At 47.3% G+C, this 25,844-nt stretch overlaps 9 protein-coding genes across 9 annotated transcripts; 2 read left to right on the forward strand and 7 right to left on the reverse strand.

Moving 5' to 3' along the window:
* Positions 1-534: 534 nt before the first annotated feature.
* On the forward strand, positions 535-798 carry GLAREA_12796 (uncharacterized protein; the record flags this gene model as incomplete). Its single annotated transcript, XM_008084559.1, has 1 exon — positions 535-798. One exon carries the CDS (start codon positions 535-537, stop codon positions 796-798), a length of 264 nt encoding a protein of 87 aa, XP_008082750.1.
* Positions 799-1,224: 426 nt separating this feature from the next.
* On the reverse strand, positions 1,225-2,878 carry GLAREA_12797 (uncharacterized protein; the record flags this gene model as incomplete). The annotated part of the gene is made up of 4 exons (XM_008084560.1): positions 1,225-1,244; positions 1,289-1,847; positions 1,891-1,953; positions 2,000-2,878. The coding sequence occupies 4 exons, from the start codon at positions 2,876-2,878 to the stop codon at positions 1,225-1,227; spliced, it is 1,521 nt and encodes a 506-aa protein (XP_008082751.1).
* A 521-nt stretch (positions 2,879-3,399) lies between these two features.
* GLAREA_12798 (uncharacterized protein) lies at positions 3,400-4,068 on the reverse strand (the record flags this gene model as incomplete). The annotated part of the gene is made up of 1 exon (XM_008084561.1): positions 3,400-4,068. The coding sequence occupies one exon, from the start codon at positions 4,066-4,068 to the stop codon at positions 3,400-3,402; it is 669 nt and encodes a 222-aa protein (XP_008082752.1).
* A 3,811-nt stretch (positions 4,069-7,879) lies between these two features.
* GLAREA_12799 (uncharacterized protein) lies at positions 7,880-8,122 on the reverse strand (the record flags this gene model as incomplete). Its single annotated transcript, XM_008084562.1, has 2 exons — positions 7,880-8,014; positions 8,063-8,122. The coding sequence occupies 2 exons, from the start codon at positions 8,120-8,122 to the stop codon at positions 7,880-7,882; spliced, it is 195 nt and encodes a 64-aa protein (XP_008082753.1).
* A 60-nt stretch (positions 8,123-8,182) lies between these two features.
* Positions 8,183-11,767, reverse strand: GLAREA_12800 (uncharacterized protein; the record flags this gene model as incomplete). Its single annotated transcript, XM_008084563.1, has 1 exon — positions 8,183-11,767. The coding sequence occupies one exon, from the start codon at positions 11,765-11,767 to the stop codon at positions 8,183-8,185; it is 3,585 nt and encodes a 1,194-aa protein (XP_008082754.1).
* Positions 11,768-13,626: 1,859 nt separating this feature from the next.
* Positions 13,627-14,438, reverse strand: GLAREA_12801 (uncharacterized protein; the record flags this gene model as incomplete). Its single annotated transcript, XM_008084564.1, has 2 exons — positions 13,627-14,290; positions 14,344-14,438. The coding sequence occupies 2 exons, from the start codon at positions 14,436-14,438 to the stop codon at positions 13,627-13,629; spliced, it is 759 nt and encodes a 252-aa protein (XP_008082755.1).
* Positions 14,439-16,347: 1,909 nt separating this feature from the next.
* GLAREA_12802 (Acyl-CoA N-acyltransferases (Nat)) lies at positions 16,348-17,112 on the reverse strand (the record flags this gene model as incomplete). Its single annotated transcript, XM_008084565.1, has 1 exon — positions 16,348-17,112. The coding sequence occupies one exon, from the start codon at positions 17,110-17,112 to the stop codon at positions 16,348-16,350; it is 765 nt and encodes a 254-aa protein (XP_008082756.1).
* A 2,047-nt stretch (positions 17,113-19,159) lies between these two features.
* Positions 19,160-20,302, forward strand: GLAREA_12803 (alpha/beta-Hydrolase; the record flags this gene model as incomplete). The annotated part of the gene is made up of 1 exon (XM_008084566.1): positions 19,160-20,302. The coding sequence occupies one exon, from the start codon at positions 19,160-19,162 to the stop codon at positions 20,300-20,302; it is 1,143 nt and encodes a 380-aa protein (XP_008082757.1).
* A 3,165-nt stretch (positions 20,303-23,467) lies between these two features.
* On the reverse strand, positions 23,468-25,214 carry GLAREA_12804 (Amidase signature (AS) enzyme; the record flags this gene model as incomplete). Its single annotated transcript, XM_008084567.1, has 3 exons — positions 23,468-24,623; positions 24,672-25,133; positions 25,186-25,214. The coding sequence occupies 3 exons, from the start codon at positions 25,212-25,214 to the stop codon at positions 23,468-23,470; spliced, it is 1,647 nt and encodes a 548-aa protein (XP_008082758.1).
* Positions 25,215-25,844: the final 630 nt, after the last annotated feature.

A 25,844-nucleotide genomic window follows, 5' to 3' on the forward strand; every position in this document is an offset into this window, starting at 1 on the left:
TCCAACGCACCTGCATTCCCACTCCCACTCCCACTCCCACCACCCCTCCCCGTAACACCCAGCACCAGCAACTTCAACCCCTCCCCCAACCCCAACCTCCTCTGCCCCCCCAAGCCATCAACATCCCACCCCCCCGCCTCCGGCGCACAAACAATCGCCGTCGCCACATCCAACGCCACAGCTCCATTCCCCAATTCACTCTGAGCTTTAACCTCTTCAAGAATCACGCCCAAAACCCTGCGCGCGCCTAGCATCTTCGTAGCGACGAGCGGCAGACGATGCGTATAACCCGTCGGAGAATTCCCCGCGGGATTCGCTGCCCAGGATATCAACTCGGCGATTTTACTCCGCAACGTGATCGCGAGCCCGCCGGCTGTCCAGGCTTCCAACTCCGTGTGGTCGGCCGCGGCTCTGCGTTCCCAGCCTAGATGCGGGCGGAGGGCGCGACTTAGCGGTTCGATATCCTGTCTGATGGGCTCGGCGCGCTGTAGCCAGCGGAGGGAGTGTTCGAGGGGTTTGGCGATGATGTTGAGGATGGCGGCGAGCATGTGGGCGGCTTCGGGGTTGGTGGGGGAGGAGGGCGGGGTGAGGAGGGCGGCGAGGATGAGCAGGACGGCCGAGGCGTCGCCGCGGGATTCCCAGAGGTGCGAGGCCAGCCAGGTGATGCCGGGGATGAGGGAGGGGAGGAGGAAGGTGTCGACGAGGAATTCGAGGCCGCCTTTGAGGGCGTCGTCAGAGAGGTTTTTGGTGGCGAAGGCGAGAACGATGTGGTGGAAGAGGGTGGGGATCAGGAGGTAGAAGTCTTGGGGGGGACAGGAGGACATGAGTTCGTCGCCTAGACCGCCGGATTCGTTGTCGAAGAGGCCGCGGATCCAACCGTCGAGGTGGGAGGATTCTTGGGGGGTGAGGTCGTCCATGGCTCGGGAGAGGTGACCTTGGTTAAGAAGTTTGGCGACGAAGGAGTCTGGCGTTCGGATTCCGAGGTCAATGGTTGATAGGCCGTAGCGATGGGTGAAGGAGAGGACTAGGAGGAGGATTGATCCAAATTCTTCGTAGACTGGTTGATATTCTCCTTGATCTTCATCATATCGCCAATTGTCTAGTACTTCACATATCGGTTGAAGTATAGTTGTTGGTTTGTCGAAGAGAAGCATGACATCGAGAGATGATGGTTTTCTCGCAAGCTGACTACAAAGCATTTTAAGCGACATGGTCTCCTTATTACTACATAACCTTCCGATGACCTGTTTTGTTAGCCTACAACACCCATAACCCATAACACACATACACAACAGCAGAGATGAAAATAAGACAACCACAGAATCTAAACTCACCTCAGTAATAGCCTGACTAACCGCCCCAACATTCCCATCCATATTCCCCAACTCCGAAATCAACGCCTCCGCCCTCCCAGGATCCGACAAACACTGCTGCACCAAATCCTGCTTAACATACCTTCCCCCAGCAGGTAAACTCTGCATCGGAATATCCCCAAGTAACGTCTCAATACTCGATTCCTCAATCAACCCATGCAAACAACATGCAAAACAGAAATCTTGGCGGACAGAATCCGAGAACATGTTGTTATTGCTCGATTCGTCAAACATGTTTGAGAGTGTGGGAAAGGCATTGGTGTCGACTCGATTGAGGGCTTCGGTGATGCAGTATTCAGCGGTAAGTGGTGGGAATAGGGTTGATGAGAGGGTGGTGAGTAGTAAGGGGATTTTGTTGATGAGGAAGGATCGGATTATGGTGATGGTCTGCCCACGTTCATTGCGTGAGGTTGCGTCTGCCAAAATGTCGAAAGCAGCAAGTATTAAATCTTCTATAGTAGATTGAGAGTCGCCCTGGTTCATTAGCACAAACACCCCAAGATCCGAAATATCATACCTGGTATCTATTATGCAAATACGCAAAAATTGCCGCATCATCAATCAAAGGCCGTCCCACAAGCTGTACCGTCAGTCTCTCACATCCATCGAACGGGTTGGTTCCCTACCAAAGAATTCAAATAAATATACAACCCCGCCCTCGAATTAACGACAGGTAACTCCACAACCACAATACCCTCCATCCCCCCCATCGCCAAATGATCATCCAAAATCTCATCAATCTCCTTCGCAGCACTCTCATCCTTCTTCCGCACCGGCTCCAACACCAACAGCGTCTGCGTCCGGAATAACTCCAACCTCGCCGCGCTCTGCGGACTACTCTGCAACAACATCGGCACGAAACTCCCCAGCACTTTACTCAGATCCTTCCCTCTCGCCCCCCGTCCCTTAGCGATCACATTCATAACGCCATCGTTCTCCAGCACGGCAATCGCGAGCGTCCCAAGCGCCATGATCTGCGCGGTTAACTCCTCCATCATGCCGCCGAGCTCGAGCATGCCTTGCGCGGCGTGGTAGGCGGAGAGGGACGTCTCCATCCATTTCACCAGGACGAGCAGTAATTCCCCCGCCTCGACGTTGCCTTTGGGCGCGAACCCACTGCTCACGAATTTCGCGATGCGGTAGAATAGCATTTCCTCCGTCGCGTAACTATTCCCCCATCGCCCCTCCTTGGCTTTGCCATCTTCCAGCTGCCCATCCTGCGCGCTCGCTCCAGCAGTAGAATACCTTAGTAACGCGCGCAGAATCGCAGGCGCGTTGACGGTTCCGAGGGTGAGCAGGATCTGGATGTATCGTGGGACTCGCGGGTCGGGGGCGAGAATGCGAGAATCGTTGGGTTCGAGGAAGATTTCGGCGATTCGAGAGGGGGGGAGAGGGTGTTGGGAGAGGAGGATGGGGATGTAGCTGGTGAAGGTGTCGTTGTCGAGACGGGATACGAGGCTGCGGGTGAGGAAGGTATGCCAGGCTGTGGAGGATTTGGCGGACATTTTCTGGGAAAGCGGAAGGGTCAATTAGGATCTTGAAGTGTTTCTGAGTAGATGATTGGCATATTTGAGAAGATTCATGGTGGTTGAGATTGACGAGGCTGGGTGTGACGAGGGATGGTTGGAGGCGACGCAGGTCCGTGAGGGATGTCGTGCAGAAATCGTAGCCTCATCGTCTCAGCCCTGTGAATGATTTACCCAGCAAACGCGACCATATTTGTTAGAAAGATACCCACCCAAGAAAAATCGAAAATAGGGCTGAGTGAATGATATTTATCTATATCGATGATATTATTGTAATACAGACCAAGTATCGCCCCTAATTTGCCTGCAGGCTTGCAACTCTAACCAGCCAATATGCATGGTTCCATCCGTTTGCTGAGCAAACTCCAAGAAAAAATATGCCGCCCAACTACCCATCCGTACCTATTCAGACAATTCATAAATCGTGCCACGTTCCATCCATGCATCCAATGATGCCCAACAATGCCTGATGTGTCCAGACGTATGTCGCTGTAAGTTCCTCAGTCTCGCAGTCCCGGTTCCCTTTTCACTCGAGGTGATTGGCCATGATTCATGCCTCTCGACGATGGCTCAAAGTCTCTTTGAAACTCTCTCGGACCCAACATCCAATCCTGCATCATCATCCATTCTCCCCACGTTGAATCGGCCGATTCCAATTCTTTCTCCGTCGCTTCTCGTAATGGCCTCAAGAATGGGATTGTCTCTTGCGGCGACATATCGTATGCATCTTTGACCTTTAACCAATTTGCGCTCTTCGCGGCAAAAAGGTAATTTCTTCGCTCAATCTCATGTAACGATCCTACTCCTCCTACCCAATCATCGCCAAAGAATCCATGCAAGACACCTGGCGAATCGTGTCCGGTCGCTACGAGACGACGTAGATATGGCGTCAGAGAGATGGCCGGTCCATGTCCTGCGGGTGGATTGTTCCCAAAAAGACCTTGCGGTCGCATCAGTCCCCCCATATCAGGCATGTGTGGTGAAGGAGCATTCGCAGACATGGTGGGATTCGGATGTTTCTGACATGGTAGTTGGATGTTGATGAACGCCGCCAACGCCTTGACCGGCTGTGTATGCTGGGCGACGTCCAGAAAGTATCGATGACAACTTAGGAATTGAGGATACCATTCTACAATATCGAATTGAGGGTTCGTGGCTCGATGATCCATGGTTGACGGACTGCCATAATTCGGGTAGGGAGAAGGATGGAAAGGTTGGTGTGAAGGGCCGGCGTGCGGGTTCCTAAAATCCATTCTGGTGCGGGTCTGGTCAGTGATTGTTCTTGGTGGAAGCTCTACGGAGCGGTAGATCTGCGAGCTAGAACCACGATTCGACGGCAATGCTGATGAAGTAGAAGCTCTCTGCGGCAACACCACTTGAACGTTGCCGTGAGAGATGCTTGGAGATGTGATATATATACATATCTCATGTATGACCAACCTTGATGGCAAGGCTGTAAAATAAGGAGTCGGCAACGTACTTGATCCCAAGAACAGAAGGGCGAATCGAGATCTAGGTGAGTAGAACTAGTAGCCTTGGTGGGGTACTGCGCTTGGACTGGTCGATGGTGGCCTCGTAGGATGATGTTGATGTTCAGGAAGGCGCATGTATGCTACCTGGATGCGTCGACCGGTATCTCTTCGCACACGAGAGGCTGACCTAGGGTTGGTGAGAGGAGGTGAAGCGTGAAGCGTGAAGCGTGAAGAGTGAAGAGTGAAGAGTGAAGAGGCGAAGATTCTCAGTGGTGACGACGAGGATCTGGTCCCGTTTGCTGAACAGAGTCGTTGGTCGAATGAAGAGCCATCGGGACCTGGCATGGTTGGGGCCAGGGTCTGGTCTTATACCTTTGTGCAAAGGTGCTCGAGTGGGTGTTCCCCAACGCAAGTGTCTAGGTTGAATGAGGGTGCAAGTGTTCGCGGGTGGAGGAGATGTGGAGGACGACGGCGGAAGATTCAAGGATGCAAGAAGCGCGGACGGGGGGGGCAGTTGAGCGTGGCGGACGTGCTGTAGCGCGCAGGTGTACTGAAGAGTAGGCGTTAGGTCCCTGGACTAGCGCAGTTCTAGGGACTAAACGCCGAGGTCCAGCCTCCAGAAGTCCCCCATCAGTGCTCCTAGGGCTCAACTGAGGCCCCTGTCGAGCATTGCTTCTCCGTCAACATCCAGCCAGGCACTTGGTCAAAGTCCACCTATCCCAACACATAATCGACCTGCTAGCTGCATTCAAGCCGCTTTTGCGCATAATAGCAATTCATCTCGTTCATGCTAGACGGCTCGATGGTTGCTACCTCTCCTACATTCTGCAATCGAGTACTGGACCGCCGCCAACCATGGCAGTTCTGATGCTGGAAACGGGTCTTCCTGGATGGGCGTCCGGTTCTCCGTTGGAATCGGATCTGAGCAGCTCGAATGCGAGACATGTTTCATAGGTATCTGGAAAGTACCTACCTAGTTACCCAACCGGACGCTCCGCTGGGCCACTGCCGTGGAGGCTGCATTCGCTACGCTCTAGTCGTTGCTGTCCAGGGCCATTTCCAAATACGTGAGCCGCGATGAAAGACTAGTACAATGGCATATCGACTAGACACTGGAGCTACGGAAATTTACTCTCTAGCGTCGACTTGTCATTACTTGACACATGAGCTACAGTACAATGTACCTAGCTCTCTTGATTAGTCCCAAGCAAGGAAACGCTCCCAATGCAGAACTTCAACGAGACGACTCCACACCAAGTCTGAGGAACACCAAAATAGAAGGTATCAGTACCGCGGCGAGAGTGGTGCGAATGACTTACTGGATGAGGTCACGACGTGCAGTCTTGACCCAACCTGAACGGGGCTCAAATACACACCATCCGGCGTCACACCAAATCTGCGTCGCTGCTCGCTGCAGGAGAGCGTGTTGGTGGCCGAATCCCACCACCGAGTTCCTGGGTTCGCCCGTAGCATCTCAATTTCGACCGCGGTTACTCGTACAACTCAATATCAACGTGCTGCCATGATCCGTCACCTGCTCATATCCGTCCCTGGTACAATCACACTCTTTGACCCAGGGCTATGGAGACGACTTCGATGTGCTCTCTTGCGGTAACCAACACGCCGAGTCCTCCATCCACCGTGCCGCGAAGTCGGGCTGAGAATTGGGGATCCGAATTGAGACACCCGTCCGTGTCATTCCCAGCTCTCCGGTGTGCGTCGGGTCGTTGCATCTAAACCCTCCTGACGATCAAGGTCTACATGTCACCCGTGAGCGGTTCGTGGTTCAATGCATGGATGACCTGCATCACGTCCAAGACCAAGCCGGATGAGGACATCGAAATTTTCAATTGCGACTGTACCCTTCACAGCTGAAACTTATCAATGGCAAAAGCTGTGGCTGAAGACGGATGTAAAATTGGTTGTTAGTTAGAGCTCGTGTAACGCCACCAATCTCGACTTGCTCCGTTGAAACCAACACAAAAGCATATCTCATGTTGCGGTCGACAGGTCGGATATCTTCCCTCATTGGACGAAAGATATCCTCGGGCAAAAGGGATATGTATGCACCACGTCAATAATGAAGCTCGATTGACTGTCAATAGTAGGTCATTATCAACGGTTGTCTTGAGAACTCTGAGACGGCCAACGCCTACAACCCGGATCAAGAGACATGTCAGTGTCAATCGGGGAATTCTTGCGAGTCTTCCCGGAAAATCTTATACCTTGTCGAAGATCAATGTCTCCAAAGCTGTCAAATACGACCAATCTGATAACATACTTTACCCCCACGTCAACGACATGCTCTCACAGTTCGCCGATTTGTCCTATGGAACCGAAGAATCAACACCGGAGGATGAGCTACGTGATATCGTAGGGCACAATTATCTTCCACGTCACAAAGTCGACAATCTGGATCGTGTGACCCCGAATAATTGAAAACGCCAAGATCGTCGTCGTGCGACTTTGTTGATCTTGAAGATGACCACTACCATCATAAAGTTGATTCTACACGACTTCAACACATTTATGCCGAGAAAAAACCATCTACCCGGGTGTTCAAAGCTCGGTCTGTGATGGTGTTCTGCAGGAGGCTGAGGTACAAAGTGAGCGTTCTTTTCCTTCCACCACACAAGATACACGCAGATCAACAGCCATGAGTCCGTCATCTATCAGCCTCACTTCTACTTGTTAAACAATACATGACTCGCGTGTTCACTAATCATGTAGATATCCTCTCGACAACCTGAACATCTATATTAGGAATCAACTCGGATTGGCAAGTATCCGGGACATATCTCACGTCTCAATAACAAGAATCAATATTCAGGAAACATTTCGAAAGTCGTGTCATCACTACAACCTCCTCCTGACCCCTCGCCTACCAAAAGAAGAACGGTCAGTTAATTGGGCCGATCTCATCCTCTTAAACCCGTTTCCCATCAATCCGGACCATCACAGCGCCTCTCCCGTCCCGCTTCCCGTCAAATGTAAGCCTCATGATCCGACACTGGTGATTCGATATCCAGGTCAGCCAGCCCTGGCTATCGTTCTTAGTATGTTAACGAATCAACTGCCCAAGACCGTGTTCAGCCCCTGGTACAACCCTGCGGCTGTGGCGTCAGAGCGACATCGCTAGCTGAGCTTTGTGTCAAGAATGATCCCCCCTTATTTCGTTTGGCACTTCCGAGTTCGCGTAGATTTTGTTTCCGCTTTTAGTGCTGTGGTGGGGGTGAGAACTGGTGGGGGTGAGAACTGGTGGGGTGATGGAGGTATGATATCGAGGCACAATTTGACAGAGAAAAGAGATGAATGAGGTAAGGTTGCTTCGCTCACAGGCACTTTATTTCAAGATCTTTCTAATTCAATTATTGATATTCTAGTCAAAAATCTACGGATGAAAAGAGCAAGTGCTCAAACTATCTGAAACTATCTATCAACGACCTTCACTCAATGCTTCGGCCATCATTACCAGTATCTCCAAGTTGGAGGACCATCCTTCAGGATCTCACTTCTCGTCAGCGACTTCTTCGCAGCTTGCTGGTGGTGGAGTGTAAGTGCCAGCTTGATGCTCTTGGCTTGCTACCGAAGGGGTTTCTTCGTCCATAGCATCTTCACAGCTTCCCGGTGGTGGTAAAACGACCTTTCTCTTGTCAGTAGCAGGAGATTTCTTGTCGATCTTGCTATTGACCTCAGTCTGCTCTGAAGTCGTAGCAGTATCTTTGGTTTCCTCTGAAGCCGTAGCATTCATCTTCCTCTCCTCCGAAGCAGCGACCGCACGATCAATCTCCCTCAACACTTTCACATACTCTCACGCCTCTCTTGCAGCCTCATTCGACTCATCCGCTCCAGCATACTTGGCCTCCAGCTCCCCAGCAATCTTGCGGGTAATTGGATCTTTAAATGTTGATTCCCAGTCCTCTGCTAGCATCCCCTCTTTATCCAACCATTCCTTTGCGGACTCTGCCTGGGTGCCAAAACCAACATACGAGTTTCCATCACCCTCCATATCCGTATCCTCGTCAGGAGTAACCTGAGAAGCGGTTTCCGTATCGTCATCTTCCTCATCCTCGTATCCCAGAAGTTCCTCGGCAGAAGAACCAGAGCCTCTGAATGGTTCGCCTGAGACGTCCATTGTATAAATTGACTTTCGAGGAGCGTTCTCGCTTTGTGGCGCAGTTGCTTCGAAGTCCGTTGACTCGGCATTTCCATCACCCTCATGACTGAACCCGCCGAATATCGCCATGGGATTTTCCATCAGCGCTTTCAAATTCCCCAATCCCACCTCAGAACTCGAAAACTCCCTGAGTATCTCTTCAACAACATAACTGCTTTCAATCAATTTTTTGTCGTTTGTTACTTCCTTGAGCCAGGCGCTGAAGCGTTCTAACGCTTCGGCTGATACTCTACCTTCTTTGCTTTGTGCGTTTTCGGCGCGCTTGAAGGGGATGTCGAGCTCTTTCATGAGGATGTCGCGTGCGCGGATGATGTCTTTGATGGCTTGCTTGAGGTCGGAGAGAGAGTTTAGGTTTGGGGCGCTGCTGAGGGTTTTGCGAGCCCATGGTGCGTCTTCCGTGGGGGTTTTGGTTTGGGGCGCGGTCTCTGTTGTTTCGGAGATGGGGGAGGCGACTTCATTCACCTCTACTCGGATCTCGTTGTCGTTGGTCGAAGTTACAGTGTTTGGACTAGCAGCTGAGCGAGTCTCTACTGCCTTCTTCACCACCTCGCTACCAAGCCTGTCCTCCACAAACTCACCAATAAGTCTCGCCGCCTTGATCCTATCCTCCAGCTTAGACCAGTCACCATGAAGGAACTTCCATCCCATCACCACGCCATCCTTTTCCCGGTTGTCAGCTGGCCATTCTCCTCTCCCGGTCACTTGACGAGCCCATTCAAGGATCTTAGCTGCAGCCTTCTCTTCGCCGGTGTGATCCGTGAAGCCTTGCTTGAGAAGCGTTTTGGCTAGTTCGTCGAGCTCGTCTTCGGAAAGGGTCGAGGTGTCTTTTGGATCGGTTGTGAGGGGTAGGAAGGTTGGGAAAGAATTCGAAGCTTCCGGTCGCCCTTGCTCGGAATGTCGTTTCTCGGTAGGGTAGTCGGCGGGGTCTGGCTGGTCACCTTTCCTATCCCAACTCTCGACTGCGAGCCAGTACGAGTAACTAACAGGAGTCTCATCCACGAATCCCCATCTCATAGTCTTAGGATTCCATGTTGGTAGCAGGTTGCGTCGAACCTTAACCCTAGGGTCTTCATTAGCTTTTTCAACATGCTCAATGAAGCGTTGACTTTTCAGCCCAAAGCCCTGCTCCTGCTGAAGCTCCCATTCAACTTGATCAGGGTCGGACGAATCGAAGTTGAATTCCTCTCCCCAGACCTCGAAACCTCTATCGTCGCGGGCATACGTAACGTAATGCCCTACGGCAGTCAAAACGTCTTGACCCCAATCGAAGCCTCCGCGTCTGTTCAGCATTCTGCAGGCATGTCGAAGGACATCTTCATGAAACAATTCGCTTCGCTCAATGAGTTCATCGTCTCGGAGAATCCGACGGATCCATTTCTTGAGATATTCTTCTTTCTGTCGGACTGGGACAGACTCCTCTTTGCTGAGAATTTGGCGAGCTACCATGCTGTGTCGCATATAAGCTGGGAACCCTCGACAGCGGTAATCAGGTACGTTGAAGAGAATACTCCGAGCACACTCGGCGTCCCTGATAGGCTTCTTGCTGTTTCGCTCAGATTGTTGATTTGGGGAGTTGCTATCAGCCTTCCATCTTGGTCTTTCCTTCTGAAGCCACGCAATATGGGCTGCGAAGATGTCGGTAAAAGGGACCCTTTCCTGTATGAAACCAGCCTTGCATCTTCTCTCTCTAATGATCACATCAGCATCCTCATCCTCCTCCCACGCAACTCCAACCTCATTCTCCTCAGGTACAGTCGCAGATTCAGGAGCCGCGAGTAGCGTCTTCTCAATCCACTCCTTCAATTTCCTGCGAATCTCCGCATTCTCATCGTTGCCTTCGATAGAGTTTCCAATGATCTTTGTGGCTAGCGCCTCGCTATTCTTTGCTTGATCGGATCCATCGTGACACCAAACTGCACCGAGTGCTCGGGTGGCCCACAAGAGCAGAGGTCGCTCTTCGCGATGTTCGGGAACACAGTTCTCCATATTTTTACCGGTGAAGCCCTCCTTGACGAGATATTTAGCGAGCTCGACGTCTTCTTCGGGAGTACTCTTTGGGATCACATATTCCGGGGATGCCGCGATGGGGAGATGAACAGACTGACGTTCCGCAGTAACAGTCTCTCGAACCTCCGATTTCGATTTCGATTTCGATGTCTCGGCTATCTCCTTTCGAGTGTGATACACCCACATCTGAAGCTCCCCTGCAATTGCCCTTCTGGTCGGGATTGACGACCGAAGAAGACCTTTCGCTAGAGCAACGCTATGGATCTCTTGGGCGTTAGTTGGCCAGTCACGTCGCTCGCTGACTTGCTGTGCCCAGGTGAGCAGTAGTCTTACAGCTTTCACTTCTCCGGTCAAGCTGGTGAAGCCTTCGGCGACGAGAGCTTTGGCCAGACGAAGTTTCTCTTCTGGTGAGAGGAGTAGTTTGAAGGGCATATCTGAGATTGTGACGGGGAGGTGGATCAGAGGCTTCGAGGATTCCGGTTGCTTGTCTGACACTTCCTCAATATCTCGTTTCGCGGACGACTCATCCTCAGCTCGTCGTCTCTCACGCCCCTCCTCATACTCCCTCAACATACTCAACACCTTCTCAGTTCTCCTCCTCGAACCCTCATCTTGCCTCATAAGCTCACCCACCTCTTTACCTATCCACACTTTGACGTCAACGCCCTCCAGGAACTCTCGCGCCTCTGGCGAAATCGCATCCCCTGAAGCGAGAAACCGCACAAACACCCCAGACTCCTCGTGCGTACGCCTCCCATTCTGACCGCGAAGCAGAATCTCCAATACCCGCTCGAAGCCTGGCGTGGCGTGGTCGTAACCGTGGAGCATGGAGGCGGCCCAGTCGATCATATCACGCTCTTGCTGGTTCAAGGGGAGGACGGAGAGGGGCGAGGGGGGGGACCAGGATCCATGGCCTTCTTCGCGGAGTGAGGATGGGTCGATTGTGGAGATGAATTTTAAGGACTCGTGGAGCTGGTTGAATGTGTTGGAGGGGTCAACGTTCTCCCCGCTGTAGACGGTGTAGATCCAGTATTTCAGGGCGGAGAGGTAGGAGAGGTGGTTTAACCCTTCGATGGGCTCGCGGCGTGCATGGTATTCTGAAATGTCATTTTCTGTATCAAACGAGCGACTGGCACCACAATCACAGCTTCCGTGTTCGGCAAGTTGAGATGTGTCTTCCTCATACGCTTGACCCTCATCATAACCGCGCATTCTGGCTCGTCGGTAGATTTCTTCTAAGGAGCTGGGATGGTCGGAGGACCCGCGCAGCTTGCATTCGATTGATTTTCAGCGGACGGAGTGCTTGACCGGGCGCTTGAGTGGGTCTTGGATATACACTTGGAATGAAGTTTTGTGATTTTCGGAATTCGGGGATTTGGGTGGGAAGGGGGAAGTTTAACAATATAGATTGAGAAAGTTGAGGACTGTGATATGTATTGTCCGCGGGGAGAGAAAGTTGGAAATGTGTTTTTGTAATGAATGGTTTTTTTGTTAGTGCGAAAGTTAAGATCTGCTTCTTAGAGCTGATAATCTGTTTCTTGAGACTTTAGCTATCTAATCTTTAATAATCAGTAATTAAATAACGAAATATCTTTTTAGTCTAGAAAGTAGTATAAGAAGTATTTTCCTCCGACGTTAAAATTATTTTAGATCTGTAATTGTTTATTAAGTAAAAGTAGCGAACTTTATTTTTAATAAATAATATACCTCTCTATACTAAAGATAATTAAAGAACCTAATTTAAATTTATTGTTAATTGTTCTAACAAGTTTAACTATTAGTATTTGTAAGTAGAGATTCCTGGTATAGATAATCGATACTATAGGGATACTTCTTAGTACTTGTCCCGACATACTGTTTCTCCGTTTATTAAATACTTACGGTAGATGTAATTTAAGTAGTTCTCTCACAAGATATGTGTGAGAACATTGACTAGGGAAGGGCTAAACAGAGAGGATATCTTAAATCGTTACTAACAGATGTTAACCGGCAGGGAGGTGCTTTCTTTCTAACGAGTTAATAAGACTTATCCTTAATCGAATAACAAAAGCTTAGATCAGGAATCTATATAATGAAACATTTCGGGCGCGAAAGATTCGATCGTGATTCTTACACTTAATCTCAACCGGCACCTACAGATTTACCTAATACATCCAACAGGAATGCTGGCTAGAAGTATATATAGTATTCTATCGTCTTTTAAGTCTGGCTTTTAACGCTCTTTTTACAGTACAATGCGAGATTTTACGTCGTAGGTATCGTGACTTGAGAAATTGTAACGTCAAAGCTTTTAATTTACATATTTACATATTATCTGAAATACTTGGCATCCAAAACGCTACGAATTTAAAACGCGACGAATTTGTTAAAACAACCTCCGAGAAAAAGTCGGTGTCTGTTACTGACCCTGTATCTGATAAAATATATTACACAAGCCTTACACGTCTCGAGAAATAAAATCGTGAGTCTGCTTGAGGGACGCTGGAGTATTATGTTCCGGTTTAGTGTCAAGTTGTTATCTATCTACATTGTCTTGCTCAACATTTTGGACTGACCAAAATAATGCCCAAGTTGGCCTATGTGAGACCGTCGACAAATGACGCCTGTAGTTCCCTAGTAACTTGATTATGGCCGCCGTTGGTAAAAGTCGTGAGAATCAAGTTGTATGTGAACGGGAATAAGTAAAGGGGTGTTTATTCTAGTAAGGATAGACAGTTCTTATTTCAAAACATTTGAAGAAGCACTAATTTCATGTGATGGGTCAATCCCAAGATTAGTTAGTTCAAAAATCACATCTGCAATATCAAAATCAATTCAATCTTAAAGCATCTAATTCCGCGCGATATCGCGTGTATAATTGTCTAAAGATCCCCACAAATCTAACCCCCACAGACCATAGGTATACAATCAATCACCACGACTCTAGATAAGCAATATACAAGTCTTCAAACCACAATCCGTTACTCCCGAATATGCACCTTTTGCACCGAACAATGCAATCCGCCTAAACGCCACCCCAAGAAAATGAAAGTGTTGAGAAATGAAATGGGTGCGGGAACACCACAACAGATCTAAGCGTGGACAGGTTGAAGATCATCGAAATCTCGACCGAATAAACCTCCAAGCTTACCCTTCTTCTTCTTGTCCTTCGGTGGGTCTGTTGGCTTCTTGTTCTTATCCTTGCCGAACAGCCCGCCCAAGAACCCCCCCTTCTTCTTCTTCTTATCCTTCTTCTTCTTGTCCTTCTTCTTATCCTTGTCTGTAGTCGTGGTGTCTTCGTCTGTGGTAGTGGTGTCTTCGTCGGTAGGTGTGGGCTTTTCGTCTTCTGGCAGGGTTTCTTCTTCTTCATCCAATGATGTATCGACCTCCTCATCCTCACCTACCTCGGTCTTATCATCTGCGAAGTCTTCATCCTCGCCTACCTCGGTCTTATCGTCATCGACAATCTCCTTCTCTTCATCTTCTGCCCCCTTCTTTGGAGTTTTGTCTTTTTTACCTCCTTTTTTGTCTGCCGGGTCCACTTCGTCATCCGCCACCTCTGTGTCGTCTACGGGCTCCTCCTCCGTGTCGTCCACTGCAGCGTCTTCATCATCTGCCGGTTTTCCCTTTGGCTTCTTTGGGTCTACTGTGGTTTTATCTACAGGTTTGGGCTTTTCCACCCTAGCGACTAAAGGCTTGAGATAGTCTGCCTCTACCGCAGCACGACCATAAACACTGGGATCGTTGACAATCTCTCTGCAGATATCATTAGCACGTGCTTTGGAGCATAGATCAAACGGGGTACTTACAGATCCTCGGTATTGCCATCGGACTCAAGAGGCAGAGTAAATGCGAGTTGGGTAAAGAGGCATAGCGCCGTGAGCAACACTTTTTGGCTCACCATGACGACGAGCTTTAAACGCTCTTGACGAAGGAAAGAATAGTCGACAAGCACCTATAAGAGAAGAGAGAAGGGAATGAGAGATGGTAGGAGTGATGATGATGAACTGAACGAAAAGGCTCGGTCAAACGACGATTATCAACTGCTATATACCAAACTCTTCCTCAATGGCGTCTATTCTGGATTCCAAAGGAAGTGTAGATCCTCGCCTAGAACGATCCTATCAGATTGGTCGGAAACAAGATTATCTAAGATTCCATCCTATCAGAGCACGGATCGTGAAGGTTCTCACCAAATGTCGTGCATTCTAAGCAACGCTCGTACATTCCCACCAACATGTTCCTTCAGCAAACCACGAACGTACGTCGGTGGATAATATAAGAATTTACGACATACGGTCGGTCGAATGAGGCAGTGTGTGCTCCTAGCATCCTCGACTCTATTTTCGTAAATTCCCAACTCTATTTCTTAGAAGATGATTTTGGTTCTGTGCCGGAAAGGATGATGATAGGATGTGGAGTTGGGTGGCGTGGGATTTTTAGCGAAGGGGCATAACACAGGCACGTGACTTTTAAACTGGGTCACTTTGGCTGCCAACCAATCCAACACAGTAAGCGGGTGGCAGGACAACAACATTTATCGTCAAACATCACCGAGACGAATGGCAGCGCCACGATACGTGAGATCCTTAAAGTCAATTTGCCATTTCTACGGTAGCGGGATTACTTCGGTTAGTGCGTGGTTAGATTTAAGAACCGCTCGCCTCTGCCATGAGGACCAGAGCTAGGTTCACGTGTATTTGCAGCCTCCTCCTTCACGATTATACCACCTCACGTTTATTCTCAGATCATTAACTCTATTAGATGATATGCAACGACGTCCTATTTTCGTACAATCTACAGTATTGCCAACGGCGATAGGCGAAACGTGGGGACTGCACTGCGGAGGGGAAGTCGCGCTTCTTTCTTATATGCTTAACATTTCGTCACGTTTAGTATTGGGAACTGATGTTTACGAAACACTGCTCTTATTTAGACGTCGCGTCATCTTGAGAATTGCACATCGCTAATATGGCACACTCGGCCTTGTAATGAAATTGGAGGCAGCGCAGCTCGCCGCATACTCTCAGTCAGCCATATTAGACTGGGCTAAACAGCATAATATTCGCGGCTTTGCAGAAGCTGTCTCTTGTACTCTCCCTCTATACTGGACAACTCATTCTACAAATGTTGCTGTCTCTCGTTATCTTGTTCTCGGCATCAGTCGGGCACCGCTTGACGCCGACCCGCATTGGCAGGATCTATCATCTCTCGAAGAGAATCAATCGACTTTCCAACGGTCGTTGACTTTGTTCTTCATACAGCAAGCTAGACAAATCAAGCCGCTATTTTCCTGGAGATGTATTTTTCACAAATGAGAAACATCGTCCTTATACGCACGGCGTTAGACGCTTCTCTCGTGGCCTGCGTAAGACGTAGGATAGGCTCTGGGCAATAAAGTATAATACAATGACAATCGCAGAGACATCTAGCTTCTTAGGTATCATGATCCTGTAAATACAATTCTGCGGGCTAAGAATGGGGAAACTGTCTAAAATACTCAAAAGTTTAGTATTTAGGCGAACTGGCGGATAAGGAGAATGTGGCAAAGAGGTATATAGATACTGTGAGGACACGAAAGGGGTTGATGGGGCAGGGGAGGAAGTTGGTTGTTGATGGGGAGAAAGAAAAAACTTTGAAGCGGTAGATTGCAAGACCTCCAAACGTTTTTGAAGTTTCACGAGAAAATCAATGATAACTCTGATTGTCCTCAAATTTAATTCTTCTGCCAGGATGAGGCAATTTGATTTCTTTTGTTAGTTAAATTTAATGTTTGTGGAGCCTCACACTCGAACAAGCTCAAATATTAGAAACTAATTTAATTTTTCATGACCTTCAGGATTCCAAACCATAACCCACATCCCCCTTTCCCCCGTTTCAAAGAATTGATCAAATTCCTGTTTCATGACACCACGGAATCCCATCTTTTCATACAACCCAACACCCCTTGAACTAGCATTTACAACTATCGGAACATGTTCAGACGTGGCTTGATCTATTCCCCACTGTAAGGCTAAGGCGCCTAAGCCACGTCTCTGGCACGTTGGCAAGATAAATAGACCATGTAAATGCCAGAATTTCTTGAACGTAGCTTCTGGACATTCAGCAGAGATTACAGGTTGCAACAGCGCGGCATTCTTGCGATGAGCAGTGGGATCCCAGAAAGAGAAGTATTTCATAGTTGTAGAGTGTAAGAATCGATTGAGTTCTGTAACCAACATTAGCTTAACCGCAAAACCATACCCCAGACCTCCCATACCAGACCAAAAACTCCCTCTTTGCTCTTTCCCTTCCCCCTCTCTTTCCCAAATCGCCAATCCAACAACCTCATTACGCACATCACGTTCTACATCCCGTTCCAAAACAGCATCCCCCGCGTCCCCCTCCACAACCACACAAACAACGCTTGGCATCAAAAGCATCATTTTCAGCTCTCGCATCACAGAATTTCGATACGTAAGCCACCATGTTTCCATATTCCGATTTCGGAAACATTCTAAAGGGTCTGTGAGGTTACAGAGAGCCGTGATCGTGGCGATGGAGGAGATATCCCGGGGTTCATATGGACGAAGATGCATCGTTGATATTGCGATTAGCGTTAGAAAATGATTGCCACTTAAGGGAATAGTGTAGACGTGACTGGAGTTTTGACGATGTAAGAAGATCCTTGTGGCACTAGATACTGCTGTTGATCAGCGATTGGTGGATACCAGGGGGTCTGAAGATCTTGTTGGTGCGTCGGATAGATTGCTTGTTTTGACACTTGTGGATAACCTTACCTATGGTGCCGTGCAGTGAAGGTCTAGCTCAAAACTCGACTTTCGCGAACACCGAAATAGAGATAATTATATTTACCTATAAATACACCCTAAAGTACTCCCTTTAGCCTCGTATGTTTGGTATAGGGAATTAGGGTATACTTAGGGCTTCTATATTAACCTAAAATAATTAAATAAAAGCTATTTAACGTCGAGAAATACTTAAAAAGCGCGATTTACTTTTTTAAAAGAAAAGTTCTTTCGGCCTTACTTATTTTCTCGCTTAAGTAGTTTCGGCTATATTTCTAAGGCGAAAGGTAGAGACCCGCGATTTAAAAACCTATTATAAAATTTAACTTTTACTCTCTATTTCTCGACACTAATAGCTTTAATTAATTAGTAAAATTTATATTAAAGGTATATATCTACTTTACTTATATTCCTAGGCGCTTAAAAGCGAGAATCGTAGGTAAAACGTAGTCCTTCGGACAAGTTTAAAGTCGCGTTTTGTGCGAGACCTTCACTGCACGGCACCATACCTTACCAGGTTATCCACTCACTCTCACAATTTTTTCCGATGAGGTATGGTCACAAGCCTTACAAGAAATGTTGTCTGGCTTCCGCGAGGTTATATTCAGCTCCGAGAATGAGGATTAAAGTTAAAATTGTCGCTTGCGAAGAGTACAGCACAAAGCATGATATCGTGGCCTTCTCGAAAAAAAATCTTCCGTTCAACTTGATGCTTTTCGTCTAATCGATGTGGCTCTTCGTAATGACAATCGAGTCAAAAGAATTCAGGACTCAACGCGGAGACACCTACGGCCCGAATTACTTCTTCAAAACGATTCCAGACCCATGTGAGTGATGAGACTTAATCTTTTTTATACAAGATGACTGACATCACCCCAGCAACTTGATACCAGACCCTCATTTGGAACACTGAGACTTTGTACCTGTTTTGGGCAATACTCTTATTGACACATAATGGCAAAGGGAACAGTCATATATATACTCAGAAAAGTTAGTAAATGTTTCCAGAGGGACAGAAAGTGACAAATAGACCTTGCCGTCGGATGGTAATAAATCCGCCATGGGCTACCAGGAAAAGGTCCTACATTCAATTCACGGTCGATGTTTCCAATCTGCAGGCTCATTCTTCTTAAAATCCCAACACGTACAGCTACAGTATATTATGAGTACGATAGATGATTTTGCATACCTAAACGTCTCGGGCAATTCAAATTAGCCCCAGTTCATGCAACGCAGCTTTTATCTTCCACATCTGATACACTCTATCATCTGTTACCATACCACCGTCGTAACAAAACGCAGACAGAGCGAGTCATTTTCTAACGCAAAGTGCACCTCATGGCGTGGTTGAGTTGAGTATTACCCCGTAAATTTCAAGCAATGTCATTCTGACCCCTATAAAAGATGAAAGTCTGATCGAGTATGGAGCCGTAAAAAAAACGTTTGTATGTAAATGGTTTGGCTGTATCTTTACACACTTGCTTTCGATAGGATTCGTCTTACTTCCAGAGTATTTTCGCTTCCGCCGAGACGGAGGTACAAATCCCACCTCTTTCACGAACATTTCCTAAATCGTTTTGCTTCCGCCGCGGCAGGAGGTCTATTTCATCATGATATATAAGTCTGAAGAGTATATAGTGTCTCGGGAAGCCCTCTGTTTCGCTCGCACTCCATTCATTCTTTGTGTTCCCCTTTAATCTAGGCCAAAACTGACTTATATGCTGCAAATTGCACTCACATCGCTCTAGAACCACAATTATAAGTCTAGTAGCTACATCAGTGGCAGATCAAAGAGCATTTGTTCATATAAGTCCACACAAGTCGAGCACCAGGCACCATGAAGATCGAACCATTCAAGATCTCTATTCCTCAAGCGAAGATTGATGCACTCCACGCACGTCTAAACAACACAAACTGGGCGCCTGAACTCCACAATGAAGATTGGTCTTCTGGAGTCAACGGCACTTACCTACGAGAGTTTACCTCCTACTGGAAAGAAAATTTCGATTGGCGAGCTCAAGAGGCAAAAATGAATGGGTTCCCGCAATTCCGTACCGAAATCGATGGGGTACCAATCCATTTCATACATTTAAAAGGGAAGGGCGAGAATTGTGTTCCGATTATTCTGAATCATGGGTGGCCGTGGACGTTTTGGGATTTTAAAGATGTGATTAGGGAGCTTGCTGATGGAGGGGAGGGAGAGCATAGTTTTGATGTTGTTGTGCCTTCGTTGCCTGGATTTTGCTTTTCTGGACCCGTGAAGAAGAGTGTAGGATATGCGGAGACTGCTGCATTGTGGGTGAAACTCATGAAAGGCCTCGGATATTCAAAATTCATCACACACGGAGGAGACGCCGGAGCCTTTGTCAGCGCAAGATTAGGCCATGAATTCCCAGACACAATATTGGGTGTACATCTAAGCTTCCCTGTTTTGCCAGGCGTTGCGCATGAATCAGATCCCGCTGATTTCACATCCGAAGAGTTAGCTTTGGCCAAAAGACAGGAAAGAGGACCTGGAGCTTTCGTACATGTTTTGATAAACGCGTTTGATCCGCAGACGCTTGCTTGGGGTATTCATGATAGTCCTGTTGGGCTTGCGGCGTGGCTTCTTTTGCGTCGGAGGGCATGGAGTGATTGTAATGGCGATGTGGAGACGAAGTTTGATAGGGATACGCTGTTAACACATGTCTCGCTTTATTGGTTCACTAATTGCTTTATAGGTTCTCAACTTTTTTGTAAGGCGTCTGAGTTTGTGAGGCCGATGGAGTTAGTTAATAAGAGGAAGCCGGCGATTAGTGTACCGACTGCGGTTGCAATTTTGCCGAAGGATTTGATGTGTAAACCGCGGAAGGTTGTTGAGAGGCATTGTGATCTGAGACAGTGGACTGGTTTTCCTAGTGGTGGGCATTTTGGAGCTGCCGAAGAGCCGGAGAGGATGGTTGGAGATATTAGGAGGTTTGTTAGGGGATTGCGTGGTTAGATGAGACTTCGAAAGGTCGATAATGCTAGATATCGTGACGACTGATTCTTGACTTGGAGTTGAAGGATTTCCATAAGTTTTGTTATGTTATGGTTGATTAGTGTAGCTATCATTCTTGCAGTCTGGGAATTTGAGTTCTTCGCGTCAACCACAGCCCCTCTCCCCAACAGTGCCACGACACAGTCAACACTGCCAGCTCTAGCAGCGGTATACAAAGGCGTTTCCTGCAACTCTCCCATCTTCTCTTCAAAATATTGTCCGGCATCCAATAGTGCATTCAGAACTGCGACGGGCTTCGATTCATAACCTCGATCTACTTTTTTATACTTGACGCACAAAAGTAGAGAAGGAGTTACATACGCATTTTTCTTGTGCTAATCTGCGCCTCCTTACTTTGGAGCTTCAAAATACTGATTCGACTATACTGGATCGCCATATGCTGCGTGCAAAGGCGGCCATCCACCAATCGTGAACTAATTTCCGCTCGATACTTTGAGATCTTGAAACTCTTGTGTAGTAGCAAAACTCATACAATCTATTTTTGCCCCGCGATCTATCAGCATCTTTGTCACCTCCACCGTTGTCAGAGAAAGCAGACTCATGCAACGTAATATACCCTGGCTGATCCCGGATGCTGACTGAGGTTTTCCAGGGGAATAACAGCTCCATTATAAGCACATGTTCTCTCACAATACCTTTCGTGGCGCCACCCTACCTGAGATGTTTTTGCCATCAATACTTGCGCCGCTGTCGAACAGAAGATTTGCGAACGATACATACCCATTGGCTGCCGCCCCAATGTAAGGGAGTCTTACCGCCCACGAACTTGCTCGAGCGGTCATCGTCACCAATCTCATAGACTTCGACATGAAATCTGCGCAGTTTCTAGTTGATTTCTTAACAATGACCTCGTTTCCGACCTCTGTTGCGAAGTGTAGCGCTGTTCTACCGTCGACGGCTCTCGAGATGAAGCTTTCTTGATCAGAAGGATGACGACTACTTACATCCTCATGCGCACTCTGAGTAGCTTGATGCAAAGATGTATGGCCCTTGACACCTTTGAAGTCGATATCAGCACCCTTAGAGAGGAGAACCGTAACGATGTTTCTGTGGCCTCTCCGAGCAGCTTTGTTGCAGAGGTGTTGTATCGAGACTATTCTTGGCTGAAGGAACACCATCTGTTAATATGCAGGGTGATGAATCTGAAACCAGACTTCGTCGAATTTGAGATATTTTGGAATTGTACGTCTGCAAGATCAGGCGAATCCGTATTTTCGGTAGTGAGGTAGGATTCAATGACAGTGATGATCTCACAGTTCCCTACATAACTGTTACTGTGATCTCTTGAGTGCTCTTGAAACAGTAATTGATAACAAAATAACTCATAAAGTGTAGGGAAACTTAACAGTAGAGCTTGGAGCAAACTTCATGGGATTCGAGCGAGCTGACTCTACTACCTCTTTTGTGTGTAGGGGCTTTGATATTTCTCTATATTTCTATTTCTAAATTAAATTACTGAAATTTTAGGACTGTTATTCACAACTCTGTTACCTGATAATCACAACTCACATGGTGAGTGGAGAGGAATTAACAGCATAGACATTATTACTACACATTCGGATAGATTTCTGTTTCTTGGTAAAAGTCAAAAGACTACTTGTTGCACTAGTAAAGACCAATACAAAAGTAGTTGATTATGTAAATGAAAATATAGTTATTATTATGATTGACTGTTTGCAGATGATCAAATTCCCGAGTTATGCAACCGCCTTGTTACTATACCAAGTGGTTTTGTACTGCCTATTAATTTGTTTGAGGCCACCTTTAAAGACGTATAGCTTCTCTTCAAACGTATCTAATCTTAGAACAAACTCAAAATTAAGAGTTTTGTTCCTTTTAAAAGCGACATTTTCTGTTGAAACTTACTTCGCTACCGAAATACCAAATTCAGAAGTAGTCAGCTGAGACAATGTAGTCGGTACCTGTAACCAACTATTGTAAAAAGTAAAGGAACTAGAGAATTACATTAATTTCGTCAAACTTATTCGTTTTAGTCTTGGAAGAAGACAACTCATAAAAGCCTCGTCTTCTTTGGTCACATTTAAAGATAATCAAACGCCGCCATGTTTGCCAATTTAAATACCAAACTTTCTCTACCTACTTTGACTTAAAGGACACATGCAGTAGCGAACGATTGAAACAGACAACGCTCAAGCCGTTATGACTTTCAAATTTCCAAAATTCGGAAATATTCGGAAGACAGCTACAGCATTCCTCTCCTCGCAAGAATTACTGATTTTCATTAGGATATCGAGATGCATGCGAATAGCCACTACAAAAGAACAGCCGCAAAGATACCAATTCTAGGTCCAAACTTTTTCCACTATTTCCCGGCGCATGCGCTCATTGTCCGCAGCAATCACACGAAGAAGGAAACAGATACTGCTTTGAAACTGGCGGTCGTTGTGATAAAGTCCAAGCCTGCCAAGACGAATGATATAAACCTTGTTGAAAAAGTCATTGATCGATCAAAAACCGGCCACCTGCCACCGAAAACAAACCCGTCACCGAATCCACCTAGCCGTAATGTGATAAATTCCCCAAGTCTCAATGACATGTTAGTTTTCCCATTTCCCATTTCCCCATATCGGGTACAGCTCCATTTCTTACTATGCCATCTGCACAACAAGTACAGATAGCGTCCAAGACCGTCCAGCTGCACGCAAATGCGTTCTTATAAGTCCCGGGCGGTCGTATTTTGTCTGCTTTTTAACACTTGAGTTCGAAGATGAATTGCGAAGACAGCCTATCTATCTCTGACAAATGTGATTCTTTATGTGTTTGGAGACAGTCTTAGGGTGTAAAACACAGGTAAGGAAATGCAATTATTGTCGGTGCTATGAAGGAAAGGGACAACATGTTGGTTTTCAAATTAGATTTTGGCAATCTCAATGTGGCGTCGGGTATTGATTACTGTCTTTGCTAAGAATCATAAGATCTATGTGCGAGCACTGGTAGAAATAGTATGCGTATCTTTGCACCAGTAAAGCGGGAAAAAGAATCCATGTCGGAGATGTGCAGTATCCGTACATTTAGAGAGGAGATGAGAAGCAGTGTATTGTCGAGCTTCTGGCATTTCTGATTGTGATGATTGTACCGAGGTATCTATTTACTTCCACCCCCATACTTTAACTCCTTCCAATTATTCCTCTGCTCATAACTCGCAGCCACCTTCAAGCAAGTCAAATCTTCAAACTTCCGCCCCACAATCTGCAATCCAGTTGGCAACCACACATTCTCATCATCGCGCGCATTGACAAAACCAACAGGAAGACTGAGCCCAGGATGACCACTAGAATTAAAGGTAGCGGTATTGTAGGTGGCGCCAATGGTCCTGCTCAGCATAGGCAATGGACCAAGAGTACGACCTCCTTCTGGACAGATCTTCACGGGTGGGAATATGATCGTTGGCATGACAAGAACATCGACATCTCTTAACGCACGGTCGTATTCGTCATTGAGTTTTCGTAGGAGATTCGTACATCTAGCGTGCAATGGAGAACCGAACTGTTGCTGGAGAAACAGGCCACGGAGGTAGATGTTTTGACCTCCTGGTCCCAGGGCATCAAAAGCGGCTTGAGATAGGACAGAACCGACTTGTTGAGATCGTGTCGGGAAGAGAAGCTGTTTTCTGCCAGCTGGGTTGGCAAGTAAACCTTGAGTCGTGCCAGCCATTGGTAAAGCTACCATCCAGATCATACCCGAGTCGCGATGAAGAGGGATACTGATCTCTTTGACTTCGGCACCCAACTCCCCAAGTTTTTTGATAGCTGCTCGAGATGCAGTGGCCACATTAGAATCTGTCATTGGGTCTTCGAAGCCTTCTCTCAGTATCCCGATCTTCATGCCTTTGAGCGTTGCTGAGGATGATTTGGTACTGGACAGATGAGAAGCGATCTCTTGCCCGAACTTGATGTGACCTTGTGGCCAATTATACGGTTGCCTATCATCAATACCATCACTACCTGCAATTACTTCGAGGAGCGTAGCACAGTCTTGAACTGTTTTACACATTGGTCCGACGTGATCAATCGTAGCTTCAAGTGAAATGCAGCCAGTATATGGCACGAGCCCCCAAGTTGGTTTCAAACCGACCACACCACAATTCGCGGACGGTAAACGAATTGATCCTCCTTGGTCGGCACCTATTGTCATATCCACCTGACCAGAGGCGAGAAGACGCCCAGAACCGGATGAAGAACCACCAGTGCTGTATCCATGTGCATATGGGTTATGAACTGGGCCCGTCACTGATGTATCGCTAGCACGATTGTTAGCCAATTTTCCTCAGCAGGAATCCAGCACAAACCTAACAGCTCCAAAACAATTGTTCTCGCAAGCCGCTTTACCTGTGATAACCCCTCCGGCATCTAGTATTCTAGTGACCAATGTAGCATCCACATCTGGCGTCCAGTCTACTGCTCCAGTTCCATTTGTACACTTTATCGCCGCAACGGCAATATTGTCCTTTATGGCCAGTGTCTTTCCTTGCAACTCATTGCTCGTCGGTTTGGTAGATTTGACCGTACCCTTCCATGCCCATCCTCCGCAATCTGTTTCTACCAGCCCCTCTGGTCTGTGGATCTCGGTTCGTGGGTATAAATTTGTATCAACCGCAGGGTAGTAGTCGGGGATTTCAAGGATCTCTTTCGCGCAATGGTTTAGTCCCGCTAGAAGTGCTGCCCAATCTGCAAGCTCGGACTCTGGAATGGTAAGATTGTTTGTTTTGGCAAGTTGGACTACTTCCTCAGTCGAGACTAAGGAGTCGCGTCTAATTGAAGTTAGTTTGTTGCGAATAGGAGAAGGGATTTCAATGGCCTTACTGAGCATTACCAAGTACGCTGACAGACATTATGGATGTTGCGTATCAAACCGAAGTAATAGGACGCATAAATGACTCTTCTGTATATCGAGCGACATGTTCATGATATATAATATCTGCTAGAGCTCCTGTGTAGTTATCGTTATCAACTTATCAAGAGGTGGGATAGTCGATGATCGGATATTTGTGCCAGTCCCGAATCTCGGCCGCGGGGCTGCAATTGGTGTGTCATATTGATGGAGATGAGTAGGAAGCGGCCGTATCAATTGAAAAAATATGACGAGACACGCCGGGATAAAAGAAAAGATACTGCTGTGGTGTTGTTGAATCCCAAAAAGGAAGCCGGATTATGCTTGAACCGCTCTCGCTTCAGATGATCAAACGGAGCTCCGAAATCTTGCTCGTGATCTTCCTTCCATCAACAAACACTGCTTCTGGGGTTCTCATGTTCTGACGGCCTTGAACTGGCAGCTTTCAAGTTTCAATTCTCCGGGTGTTTGCAAAGGGACATCACCCTCGAGAAGTCTCCCAAAAACTTAAAGTTACCTTGGTACCGTCAGGTTGATCAACAACGTGACTGCAGCGATGCCCACCACTTCAATCATAACAATCCGTTGAATCCATCTGATTCTATCAACAGATGTCAACAATTTCCCTCGT

The sequence above is a fragment of the Glarea lozoyensis genome, assembly GCF_000409485.1.
Source record: "Glarea lozoyensis ATCC 20868 chromosome Unknown GLAREA21, whole genome shotgun sequence".
NCBI classification, from domain to species: Eukaryota; Fungi; Ascomycota; class Leotiomycetes; order Helotiales; family Helotiaceae; genus Glarea; species Glarea lozoyensis.